Source organism: Gopherus evgoodei, chromosome 2, assembly GCF_007399415.2.
Source record: "Gopherus evgoodei ecotype Sinaloan lineage chromosome 2, rGopEvg1_v1.p, whole genome shotgun sequence".
Classification (NCBI taxonomy): domain Eukaryota; kingdom Metazoa; phylum Chordata; order Testudines; family Testudinidae; genus Gopherus; species Gopherus evgoodei.
This window is the reverse complement of record NC_044323.1, coordinates 78,285,421-78,299,284: the sequence shown is the minus strand read 5'-3', so window position 1 is coordinate 78,299,284 and position 13,864 is coordinate 78,285,421. Positions and strand designations below refer to the sequence as shown.

The window sequence follows — 13,864 nt, the reverse complement described above, 5'->3', positions numbered from 1 at the left end:
ATGGGCTGAAATAGCAAGGACAGGTGATATGTTATGTGGTGCATTATGAAATGTCTGAAAAGGACACTGTGAATATGTTTTGGTACCATGGCGATGTTAGTGGTAGGCTGTTAAAGGATGCAGGAAGGGGGAAAGTTAAGTTTTGCAAGCAACCTTAACTCTGAATTCTAGATTTACTAATGTAGCATTAATATAGAATTCCCTTGTGGTTCAATACATGCAGTAGTTTATAGGGGATTTTAGCAGAAGGAATTGATATCCAGGCTTGAAAATTCCACTTGCCTGTGGTCAGCGTCCTGAATAAGAGCCAGTACCTGTTGCAGAATGTAGGTTTTCATTTAAAAAAAGCTTCCCAGTCTCCTACTTTTGAAGAAAATGTTACAAATGTGAACTAAATGTAACTATTTTAGCCCTTGCCTTCCTAAGACTGCAGAAGGCAACATTGTTGGCAAGCTAAGAGCAGAAGCAGTCTGCATTGGAGTGACAAACTGACTGGTCTCATTTTTTGCTACTGATACTTAGAGAATCCTATGAACAGCAAATAATCAGATCTTTGTTTTGTTGCTGGATGGGCAAGGTTCGGTAAAGACACATCCTGATCTTCTGTAGGAAAGGGAGAGGAGAAATAGTGAAGTGGGAATGGGGGAAAATAACAAGCCAGAATATGTAATAACATAGACTGATGAATGTATTTATTAAATACTAATTTAAAGAATTTTTACCACGTATGTTGCTTTGGCAATACTTATTTGTGGTGGTCAACTAATCTGAGAGTGGTCACATACTATTCAGTGAATAATAGATTATTTTGAAAAATTTTCAATTGTATTTCTAGAACAGTAGAATAATGTTCTTTCTGTACTATTTGGTCAGCCTTGGTAGCAAATTACTTGATTTGATTAAATAACTTGAGTGTCAGTGTTCTAATTAAAAGCACAATACACAGCTCGTTTGTTTGAATTTGGGTAGACCTGGCCTTCGGAGAAGCAGTTCATCAGGTATTTTTTCACCCTTGTGGTAAGCTTTAGTCCTTGGGCTAGTTGGTGGTGTATAAATATTTCAGTCTCTGCTTGTAACTATTTTAATTTAATATATATAATTGTGTACATATAATTTAATATAATTTTATCTGGGGAGTTTTTTTAAAGACTTTCAAAAAAGCTGTGGTGGTTTTTTTTAAATCGATAAAAATGTGTGAAAACTTGCTGTGATGGTTGTACCTTCATCCAGTACTATATATTTTAGTCTAAGTACGGTATGGTGTGTAAACTGTACTCCATGAATCTCAAGATAAGATTTTAGAAAAATCTACCATGTACCTACTAGTTGAATACTAATCCTGTTAGCCAGAGGTAGATAAATATAAGGATGGAGACTTGGGGCATATCATGGTAAGAAACACCAAACCCTGCTTGAGTGCTCCATCTTTTATATCAGACTCTCTGGCTAGTAGGAGTCTAACACAGGAGTGGGAAACCTTTTGGCCCAAGGGCCACATTGGGGGTTGCGAAACAGTATGGACGGGCCGGGTAGAAAGGCTGTGCCACCCCAAACACCCTGGTCATGCACCTATCTGCCCACCTCCATTTCCCACCCCTTGACTGTCCCCCTCAGATCTCCGACCCATCCAATCCCCCCTGCTCCTTGTCCCCTGACCACCACACCCTGGGGACCCCACCACTCACCTCCCACCCCACCCCCCCATCCCTGTTCCCTAACTGCCTCCTCCCGGGATGCCCGCCGCTAACCCACCCTCCTGCCCCCCTCTACCCACCCCTGCCCACTTCTTTCGGACTGCTGGCCCTCGAACATGGGCGGAGACTCAGGAGGAGCAGGGGGCAGTGCGTAGCCGGAGAGACGCGGCGGTTTCACCCTTTTAAAGCGCAGCTTCTCTCTGGTCGGCTGCATAGCTGCCTGGTGCTCCCCCTCAGTCCTCGGGCCACGCTCCCACCATCCGTACCACCTGCCTGCTCTCCTACCCCCACAGTGCAGTCCCTCCCCCCCACGGGGGGTGCGCTGGTGCTGAGCTGACAGAGTGCATGGCCCTGGGGGCCCCGTGCTAGGGCACCCTGTGTTCACATGTGTAAATCCCCTGAGCTACACTGCCTGGCCTGAGCCAGCCACCCTGCCAGCACAGTGAGCTGAGGCTGCAGGGGGAGGGGGGACAGCAGGAATCATTTGACTCTATCCACTGCCAGGGAAACATGAGAAATGTAACTAGCTGCTGCACACTACCAGTGGATTAGCAAAATCTTATTTAGCCAATGTTTCGTGACAAATGCATTTAAAAATCAGTGTTAAATGGACCTTAAACTGACTTCCATCTGGAGTGATCTAGGGCTGGTACCCTGGGTGGTTGTCTATAATGGGGACAGTTGGGAATTCTGACTAAATCAAGGCATGAGGTTTTTTTTCCATTCTTTATGGTTTACCCAGTTTTGCTAATTTGACTACATTTCATCTCTTTATATAAGTTAAATATGAAGTTCATGGGGTCCCCTGCGTACAGTCAGTTTCACTGTCGCCATTCTGTAGATGTTATCAAATATGAGAGCAATTTATGTTGGCTTAGAATCTATTATAGTGTTGTGCAAGTTGTACATTATAATTGGGTTATTTTCAGTTAGACATCTTAAAGATTTAGGCAGGTGAGTGTTTTCCTTGTGACATGAGTGGGTGGGAGGGAATGCAAGAAGTTTGACTTGCTCACAATATATTTGGAAGAGTGAGCATACAAACACTGGAAACTTCATAACTTGTTACAAAGTCTAATAGTATCTTTTGGTACCAGGTAGAAAAAGAACATTTTGTAGAAACAGATGTGTCTGCCTTTGTATTACCCCAGAGTATTGCAAAGATACAGAAAACAGGTGTCAGGACTATGGAATACAAGTTTTGTGCAGTATACAATAACCCTGGCATATAATGTAAAGAATAGTGCGTACAGCAATTCATATAAATGTTTTATGTCTTATGAGCTTTTTAACCATATTAAATGATTTTTTTAAAATTGGCAGGGGTTTGGCTTTGTCTCTTGTAAGAATGTCTTCAGTTATGTAAATGTTTGTTTTTAAAGTACTTTACAGGAGTCCTGCAGGCTTTTGTATAGTCAGTTTTGTGACTGACTAAAGTGACACTATGCTTGAATGTACCGGGGAGAAGAACCCAGTGCATAGTTCTATGTGCCAGTTTCAACTCTGAATATAGTGAAACCTCAGATTAGAGTGAAGTTATTCTGTGACAAATTTTGTCATTTAGTGTGTGTGGTATATATGCATGTGCATTATTTTTAACAGCATTTGTTTGTGGCCATAATGAGGAAGTAGAAAATAGATATGTTCAGAGGAGCAAGAGAACCATGTTGCAGCAGTATCCATAAAGAGAGGAGTTGAAGCGGGAGGGAAGCAGTGAGATAAGTAAACCCTTGGAGAAAGCTTCCAATCTCCCTGTGAAACAGACAAATGTAATTGTCTTTGTCCTTTTTTTTGTTTTTTGTTGCCTTCTTCCAGATATTGAAACATCTGTTAATTCAAGAGGTCAAGTGAAAAATGTGTACCCCTAGCACCCTCTTCTGGGCAAATTCTCAATGTCTTTGATGGAAGTTTCAGTAGTAAATGTGAGATTCTGCAAGATAATATGGCACTGTTTCCATCCTTTTATCACTTGAGAATGGTAAATGCCCCTAATGTTCATGTAAAGTTCCACTTCTCTGTTAAAGAGTAACAGAAACCATCTGGGAATGCCCTCCCCCCCTTTTTTTTTGTAGACTGCCTACAAACAGTGCAAATATATGCTGCATTTTTCCTTTTCTTCATTACTAGTGTGTGTTGTTTAAGAATTAGTTGGTCTACTCATGCTGCTCAGCCATCTTGGATTCCCTCTGGTTCTGGGGTGGGGCTGGGGGGTGGGAGAACCTTCCCTCAGGTGCCATAGAAACTTTGAAAGCTTTGTTCACAATTTTAAAGGAAACATGCACATTTTTTTAAAAGTCTACTGATTTTGGAGTGATGTGCGGAATACCATAAATCAGAGGTTCCCAAACATTTTTGCTAAGCCCTCCTTCTCCATGGAAGTCACATAACAGGCCCTTCCCCACCCATCCAGGGACCAGGGTAGAAAGTGACTTACTAAGAGAAGCAGGTGGCTTATGCCAGGGATGCAGCAGTATCTAGCTGGCTCCATCCCTGGAGGAGTTTGTGGCAGCATGGTGCAGACTGCGACTCCTCATCTCTTCCTCCTCCCTTTCCCCTCTCTTTCCCCCCTCCCCCCAGGACAGAATATCTTGTTTCTGCAGGCTCTGAAGGGTTTAAAATACACACTGCTCTGGCTGAACGAATTGTTGGGCTGGGGCAAGCATGCAGAGTCTGAGTCCTCAGCAGTTAGGGAGGAGTAGGGAGAGCAGCAGGCTACTGCTGGGGAAGGGCTGCCCCCTGTACCCTCTCCCTGCTGTTGCCTGGTCCTTCGTGCCCAGTGATATCCTTGTGCCCTGCACTTTGAAAACCAGTACCCTAAAGAGTTAGTCAAAAGGGGCATTCAGCACATATATTACCCTTTTTAGGAGTGCATCATTCAGCTCTGCCGTGGATTGCCAGCTCTTTTGCTGTGGCACCCTGAATGTGCCTTTTGGTTATGGTCCTTGCACTGTGTAAATCCACCATAGGTTATGTCTACAGTACAGTGGACCTAAATTCGGGTAGTCAGGCTTCTTGATTTGTGTTGTACCGATGCAGAATTCTGCATCATGCACTGCTGCTAAGAAAACTATCCAGAAAATACAGCTTTTACTATATCACTCGAATATTTTTCATAGAAACTTCCATTTAAAAAATGGCTTCTGTGCATTTCTGGCAGCTGCCTCATCTTCCCATTAACTGCAGGACATAGTATTGATTCCACAAAATCAGGGGACCTTGCAGAATTTAGGGTCTGGGAGCCATACCATACACCAGTTTGCAGTGAGGGAGAACTCTGGTTCCTCTTGAAGGGCTGGATGATAGGAATGGGAGGGAAAGAAGTGGGGAAAGGAAACAGGCTGATAGGTGGGGTAGGTGGCAGGCAACAGCAGAACCAGGTGCTTACAGGAGAACTGGTGGGGAAGGGGTCAGGCATACAGTAAAGGAATGAATGGAAGGAAGCAAGAGGAGGGACTGGATACTTAGAGGGAGGATGTCAATGGGGTCTCTACCTAGTTAATTACTCTGGGGGTGGAGGATGTAGAAGGTGTCAGTCTGCAACGTTTTTTTCAGAGAAGTCACTTGTCCAGGCTCAGCCTTAGCCTCTAGCTCAAGTGTGTATTTAAAGCAGAATATGTGCACTTGGGCAGGAGGAGGAGGCAGCGGCAATGAGGAAAAACCCCTTTCTCCATAAAATGAACTGGAGCCATTAAGGTTCTGAGAATCCAACTTCAATGTTTGTTACTGGTACTGAGTTACAGCTTCTATGCTGTGTAGCGTGCAGATGCTCTGAACTCAGAACTAGGGTGATGGTGGTGGTGGTTTCTTTGTCTCTGTCAATTTTAAGAGTAACTGACCCTAAACTATAGCAGCACTGCCATAAAACCAATTTTATTTGCAAATTTCAGTATGGTGGTGTGTTTGTTATTTAGTCCTACAGTACTTCCCTTTGTTGTACAACTGTGTTTAGTCAGAGACTAGATCACAGCTGTAGTTTAATTTTATCTCTTAAGACTCCTGATAACAGACCTCTTACATCCTCAGACATTATAAACATGCTTAATTTCACATCTTGTACTGAAAGGGAACCCTTAACATTTTTTGTTGTATAATTGTGTTAATGCTATGAAACTTTTGCCATAAGTGTTGATTTTTTTTTAACCATTTAACACTGCCCTGTTTCTACAGAGGATGTGCTGAGTAAAGATGCTGGGGAGTGTGCAATATGTCTGGAAGAGCTGCAGCAAGGGGATACTATAGCACGACTGCCTTGTCTATGCATCTATCATAAAGGGCAAGTATTCTTCATGCTATATTATTCCCAGATAAAATGCCATATGCCAACATTGGTTGGATAATTTTAATAAGGGATTTTTAAAGGAACAATTAACATTTTAAGAAATGAAAAGTACAAAAAGTAATTGGTACATTTTGTTAAAACTTCTGAAATAAACAGTTACAACAACGTACACATTGAGTTCTCTAATGTTTAATGCATGGTATGCTTTATTTTATTGGGATTTTGAGATGTTAAAATGATTATTGAATGTTGAAAAATACTGTGCCATGCATTCTAGTTGAAGTATCTTAGGTTTTAAAACACATTCATTCTCTCTCTCTCCCCCACTCTCAAATGTTTCTAGTCACTTTATTTTAACTATGATAAAATTATTTAGTACACACAATAATTGTTGGTAATTGTAATCAATATACTTACCTTCCATTTATTCTTTATGTTCCAACAGCTGCATAGATGAGTGGTTTGAAGTAAATAGATCTTGTCCTGAACACCTTCAGATTGAGATGACAAGATTCCTCTTTTGTAGGTAACTTCTTTTTACATATTTAATTGATCTTGTCAGTAATAAGACTTTTATATAAATAAGTAGATAAATATTCACTCAGATCTAAATTCGACCTAAAATAATGAGTCAATTCATTGTAGTTCCAGTATATTTACTATCTGTTTAAATTATTAGACTTCATAAATGGTTTCTACACCCTCACATCCGGTAGTCCTGGAATGATAAATTGCAGTTTAATTACTGCAAAGTGACAGCAGCAGTGCCATTGAAATTTTAATTAGCCTTTTAAGATTATTTTGTTGTGTAACCTAAGCCTACTTAATATACCCAAATCTCCAGAATTTTTGGTAGTTTAAGTGAATGACCATTTCCTTTCTGGACTGAAATCTACTTTTTCATTTGGGATATTACATAGTTTTCAGTGAGATCCTGCTTTTTACACAGATTTGATCATTCATTGTTTTTTCTGCAATGCATGTAAATGTTACAACCCAGCCCCCGCCCTACCCCCATTCACACAGATACAAAGTTTTCCTGGTTTAGTATGTGCATTATGGTTTAGATTGGAAACTAGTTAGTCAAGGACTAAAGGGGCATTTTATTCTTTCAGGTAACTCGCTTACACTAAACTACCAGCTCCAACCATTACAAAACACATTAGGTTTATATTAACACTATGGCAATCAGGAATATGAACTCTTTGCCTCAAACACTGTAGTGTTTTTTTTTAAGCACTGTTTCAGTGTTCTGCTTTTTTTTTTTTATTTCACAAGTATGAGTTGTAGCTCACACTGCAGTCCTATTAGCGAGGGTTATGCACTGTTACACTTGCCAAAGAACACATTACTGCAGGGACAACGGTTTTTTCCCATAGCCCAAGACTAGGGACTAATTTTTCACTTGGACATGTACATAGAGCATCACGTGTTATCCCTGGTGTATTGACCCACAGAAGAAGCACAAGATGCTGTTTGCGATGAGGTTTATCATTGAAAATACTTAAGGAGTTTCACTCAGGATTCTCAATCAAATGTGTTTAAATTGTAGAAGATAGGAGTGATACACTAGGAAATATGAGTAGGGAAAAGTAGATTTTCCTTGGATTTTTTTTGTTTGAGCAAGTAATGCCTTACTGTGTATAATTTACTGAACTAGCTGGGAAAGTAATATTTGTCATCTTTGGTTTTCTCACAGCTTCTTACATGGATCAGAAAATGCAGGGGATTTGAGATTCTGTCTTTGAACACAAATTTGAGAACATACTTGGCTTCAGACTTGTGTTCCCGTGTGTGTCTGGAAAAGGCAAAGATAGACAAACGTGTGGAACAAAAACTGCCGGTCCAATTGCTTGCCAGTAGAGTCAGCATACCAAACATGCATATAAAGGACACACAGGGATTTTGAAAATGCTGCACATCCTGTAACAATCTTCTCGCCACAGATGTTGTTGATGATTTGTATTTGAAAGGCCAAAGTTACTAATTTCAGTCTAACTTTTAAGTTCTCTGCAGAAACAGGTTATGGTTGTCTCTCTTCTTACCCCAAATGAAATTGATGCATTCTCAATCAACACTATCGGAAAATTTTCATGAGGATCACATATTTTGAGTGAAGCATTTTAATCTTCTCTTAGGCTGAAGAAGAGTAAATGGCAAGCAGTCTAGCAGTGTGACCTATACACTGAATTTACACCCTGTCCTCCGTACATTCTTCACCTTCTTCAAGAACAGGAAATGAAAACTACTTCTGCATAGGAAAACTGTATTTCAAAGTTTTTTTTAACTAAACCTTTATTGGAATGCTGTCCAAAGAATAAAACCAAGGCAGCTGACTAATTTATATTGATTGAGCTATACAATTGTTGAAATCTGGATGCTGTATTGCTATTTAAGTGTACTAAAATTTCTCTGTTTTACAGCTTGTCGTTAAAAAATGCAGCAAAGCATAATCTTGCAGCTATGCAATTTTTTTTAATGGGAGAATTTACAATTTTAAGTGCTGCCAGTTAAGGTAATTTGTTTACGGGTATTTTTTTAAATGTTTCAGGTAATTATTTTATTGTACTACTTTCATCTCCAGGCTGCCTATTAGGTTTAGGGGAATAACTGCGAAAATGGTCAGTGAAGTTTCCTAGGCATTAGAGTAATGATATTAACACGGGGGTGGGATTTACATTAACTTTTGAAACACTTTTATACGTAAATTTTTTTAATTGAAATTTTCTTGATAGCAGAGCCATAGTAATTTGCACCTAACATCACTTATCTGTTTATGTGGATATTAGTATTTTTAACATGCACCTGCGTTTATCCATAGGGGGAAACAACATACAAACTGTGGATAAATATTAGTTCCCATAAAACTGGAACAGATATCACAGCTTAGAAGGAAAACATTATTTCATTTCAAGAATGGATATATAGCAGCTTCTGAATTTTCACATTACAGGGATAGATTAGACTATAGTGACTGCAATTTTTAGTTAAGTTTCAATAGCAAAATAAATTGCACAACACCTTTTTCTTAAGTGTCTAAGTATTGTGTGCTTAATTTGGCTGGCATTGTATTCTTAAGTCTATATTTTTCTCCTCTGTTGCTGCTCTTTCATATTAAAAAGGGCAAGTACGGGAGCACCTGCTGCCACCCAGAAGAATTAGTGCATTGCTATACAGGGCCTTGGAGCTGTGCTCCAGCTCCGCTCCAGCTCCAGGCAAAAAAACCTGCAGCTCCACTGCCCAGGCTCCACTCCAAAGCCCTGTTGTTATAAGAATCCCCCATTTTGCTTGTCAAATGACTTTAGTCTGGAGAACCTTTTTCCTTGAACTTTATGCTGTGAAATGCCTTTTGTTATGCTGCAAATCTGACACGATCAAAACTGGTTAATGCTGACAACTGACATACAGTTTCCATGGAGCTTTTTTTCCTTGCATCAATCACTCTCAATTTAATCTGTTGTTATAGGTCCCCAGTCATACTCTTTGATTTCAGTGGGAGCAAGATCAGACTCTGGCAAGTTTTAAACTGCGTAGTAAATCAAACAAGCTCTCCTGACCAATGGTTGACAGTAGTTTCCAGTATAGGTTTTGTTGCAGGGAATTGTTTTGCTGCCTTGTATTAAGAAGAAGAAATTGCAGAAGCTGTAATATTTTTACTAGAGGTGTTGTTGCCTAGAAGCTTACTTACCTTTTGAAAGTAATTTTTTTGCATTTATATTGACTTCATGCCATACAATGTCAATGCACAATACACTTAGTGTCATCATCCCCATCCACACAGACTGTGGGCTCAACTGCTGGAGCAGAAATTCCTCTGTAATTTACAATGAAAGTTTGGGGTGTTTTGGTGTCCTGCGCTTCAAGGTTGTAGGTAGTCTTTGGCTTAGGGATAAGTAGATCAGAATTAAATGTGAATCTGTTTACAATTTGCGTGATTTCAGTAGTTCACTCTTTCAGTTCATCTGCTGATTTTCCAAAACCTGAATCTTCTAGATTTAAATGCCTAAGTAAATAGTTGAAAGAACAAACTCCCCAGCATTTATCATCACTGTCAGAAGTTCAAGGCCAGTGTCCATGCTGTAGTTGAAACATGCCAGCAGCTGATACTTTTATATATGGTGGTTACTTGTAGGTTTGCCCCCCCTGGCCATTGGGGAGAGTGGATTTTTTTGGACTGTTTGGGGTTGTTAGGATGACTTCAGTCCTGGGCCCTAATCCTAGATTCTTGGTTCATCCAAAACTCCTTCTGAGGTCAATGGAAGTTTTGACTGAGCCAAAGAAAGAAGGGTTAGATCCTAATGTGGACAAAGCTTGGAACGATATGGAAAGATTAAACAAAAGCTTGTATTCAGAACTCCTTGTGGAAGTTCATGTATGTAAGCTTTCATCTCAAACTATTATGAAAAAAAATTGTGTACACAAAACTACATAATTAAGCCTACCCTCATTTTAAAAATATCCCCTCACCAAGATCTTGGACCACTGTGCTTCAGTATGGGAAATGTGTTCCCTCCTTGAGTAGAGGAAGATCACACATTAGAAGCCAATGGGTTATGATAAAATTTAGATGTGCCACATTTTCTGCCTGTAAATATATAGATTGCCAATTTATATTCAGTTTTTCTTTCATCTGACCTATATCTTGCCCAAGGTATGTAAGAGTGAACTAATTTCCCATACTCAGGTTTGCCATATACATGCTGCTTACCGAAAAGAGAAAAGTAGACATATAAGTTGTGAGGTTTTTTCAAAACCTCATATAGCAAAAGTCTCAAGTAAAAGTTTTGCTTAAAGGTGATCGGGAGTGGTTATGATTTGGGTTTTATATGATCATCCTATATTGGTATCAAGAGAGCCATGCTGCTAATAGTTACAGTGATTGATTATCCTGTCTTTTGTATCTTTAATGCATCGGTTATCACTTCTGTTTTAAATAGTGAGCTAGTTTTCCCTGTGCATGTACTCTAGACATTGATTTGAGTGGAATGTAAAAGGAAAGATGGTGAAGCCCACTGCAAATTTGAAGTAGGCTATTTTATTTTGGAGAAATGAGTTTAAATAGATTAAACTAGAGCATCTCCCAATTTTAGTGTGCAAGGGGAAGTGTACTGCAGTATTTCTAAATGGGGCATTTGAAGGTAACCCACAATGGTGGGAGTGAATTCTTTGTTATCCTTTTTGCTTTTTTTAATGATGGTAAAGATGTCTTATGATTTAAACAACCAAACAAACTCCCCTGAAAGGTTACAAGTATCTCAGTTTGAGTTCCATTTTTTGCTAAAGGACTGGAGAGCTAGTAAGATTATGACCTCAGAAAAGACTTAAAATCTGAGCATTGTGCGAAAAGGAATTTTGAGTCAGAACTTTTGCAACTTTGTTTGTGTTATATCATCCACTTCTCCTGACAAAAAACTTGGGAGAAAAGCTTTCTTGTTGGAAGATTGAGCACTTCTGATCTTTTATTTAAGGGCTTAAGATGTTCCCTCTTCAATCTTCCAGGAAAAAAAAGGAAGTTAAAACTTAATAATCTTGATATCGCTAAGGAAACAGGGGCAAACAATTATTTTTTAAAATGCAGTTGCTTCCAGTTCCTTCCAAGTTTCTGTGAAATCTGAGCTGCTTTGTCACATGGAATAGAATGATTCCACTTAGATTCAGTATAGCTGTTTGTGTTTGCTAATTCTGTGGTAGAGAGGGAGTTTCCTGACAGAATACAGAACTGCTAACATGAAGATTCCCCATTTATCTGTGCCAATCGGTTATCTCAGCTCTGATTTGACCAGTGCAAAATTTTGCTGTTCATGCTTCTCTCCCTCAAACTTTATATATAAGCTTCAAAGCTTTTTCTTCCTCCTCCTACCCCAACATGCTATACGATTTTTAGGAATTTATTCTACCCTCTTTCTTTGGACAAAGCTCCCATTGATGTTGATTAGAAATACATTACACCATCTCATTGGAAGAGGAACGTTTGTCAGAACTCTAGTGTCAACCACTTCTCAAGTGCTTTTGTCAGTGGGTGCAGCTTGTACCAGTTAAGTTCTTACCATCTGAAATGGTCTTGAGCAGGAGATTCTGAACAAAACAGTGGCCATGTTTTCTTTATGAAATATAGAGTTTGCACTGTGCCCTATTGCACACGTAGAACAGAGAAGTGCACTGCACGCTTCTAAAATCAGCTTTGTCATGACACATTCAAGATGTTTTCCCTGTTGGAATGGAGGACCCTGACTGTGCTTTAGTTGTGCAGTTTTTCTGTTTTGTGGTTGTGCTTCTGAAATTGAAACTGAGGTTTTGAAATCCTTGTTCCAGAAATTTCTCATGCCACTGTACAGTGTTCTATAGACTACAGGCTATCTTACCTTCCTAATGGGTATGTCAGAGTCACCGATTGGATAAATTGTAAACTAACTTAATGAGATTTGTTCCGATCGATAACTATAGCATAGTTGCATTTTCAGGAGGTTGGACTTGATTGGCTAGTATGCCTTTTCTGGCTCTGGCATCGATGATTCTTTCCCTAACGAGTTGCCAGTGTACAGTAGGTAGTGTGCCTGCTGCCTACCCGTTTTTGCTACTTGCTCATCTCCTTGTGTCAGCTTCTAATTAACATGTTTGTATGAGACTTTTGCCCTGGGGTCTGCTTTGACAAAGGTTTTCAATGATGAGATTGAGTTGACTCTGGCAGAGTTTCAAATGCAAGTAAATCCGCCCACTGGTAAATAGGCTGTTGCTGAATCCTGTTCTTGTTTTCCTCAAAGCTCTCCTTTTATTTTACTTTTTTTAAATCCCTACTTTGTTATATTGGAAAGTACTTGAATGGTAAATATAAGTGGTCACAAGCTCCCAGGGGTTATGATAATTAATGGGAACATCCGGGTATGGCCTTGTGTATAAGGGATTCTGTTTAAAATACATGTCAAAATAAAGCTGATCATTGTATGGGTGATAACACTCTTCTAACTGACTTTGCCAAACTGCTGCACTTGAGTGCATCAGTTATTGATGGGATGTTTTAATGACTGTCTTAATTTTAAAAATTCAACCTATTTTATCAAGTGGTGATTCAGCCTGGAACCTTTCCACTTGCCTGAGAAACTCACCTACCCTCTTCTTACCATTAAGCAGCAATCTCATGGTAGAAGGTGAAGTGTAGCCACCGGTTCATGTACCTGTTTCCACAAAATGAAGTGTCCACAAAGTGCTAGATGGAACTCTGTAGTAGTTTATGAATGCTACAATTATTTGTAATGGTAATGGACAAGAAGTCTTCCTTCATTACCCTGAGCATAAGTAAGAATATAATTTGCAATGTAAAACATGTTTGTAAATTTTGTAATTGAGCAGTATGATTGGAAGATGACTTGGGTTCAGGTACATTTTTTGATGGTCTGTCAGTACGTAATCATGAATTAAATATTTTTTTATTGATTTAGGTTATGTTTAACATTCCATTTGTGTAAAATATGTACAAATATATGTAATAAATCTTTTGAAGCACAGTTTCTGTCACGATTCCAGGTGACTTTAGTATTGATAGAAAGAATAATGCTGTAGATTGGACAGAATTGTTGTCTCCATGTTCTATTAAATACTATGGAACCCCCATAAATACAGGAGAAACAGTCATCCTCGAGGCAGCTATAGCCCTAGACGTAGGAATTCAGACATATCCTGCAAGCTTCTGGCTCCCGATATGGCCCCTTTGGATCCTGCACTAAAAGAGGATGTAAAGCTGGCTTAACTTGCCAGATGAAGGTTCCTCTAGCAGCTTAGATCTGAGGTCGCTAACACTATGCTGCTTCCAGTGTCGTGTGTGGAGCTGGAGAAAGGACATGACTGGAGTGTTTGTACCTTCTGGTAATCTCTGGATGGCATAACTGTCTTTCGG

General features: G+C 39.5%; 1 protein-coding gene across 2 annotated transcripts in view; it reads left to right on the top strand.

Annotated features, from left to right (window-relative positions):
• Positions 1 to 13,475, top strand: part of ZNRF2 (zinc and ring finger 2) — a 90,706-nt gene extending 77,231 nt beyond the window's left edge. Inside the window, exons 3-5 of one of the 2 annotated variants that reach the window (XM_030551065.1) lie at positions 5,862 to 5,967; positions 6,419 to 6,495; positions 7,673 to 13,475. In XM_030551065.1, coding sequence (XP_030406925.1) covers positions 5,862 to 5,967; positions 6,419 to 6,495; positions 7,673 to 7,707 — 218 coding nt within the window. In that variant the 3' untranslated portion in view covers positions 7,708 to 13,475. Of the gene's footprint in view, positions 1 to 5,861; positions 5,968 to 6,418; positions 6,500 to 7,672 lie in introns of both variants that reach the window. The other variant, XM_030551064.1, reaches the window with a different exon arrangement.
• The last annotated feature ends 389 nt before the right edge of the window (positions 13,476 to 13,864 follow it).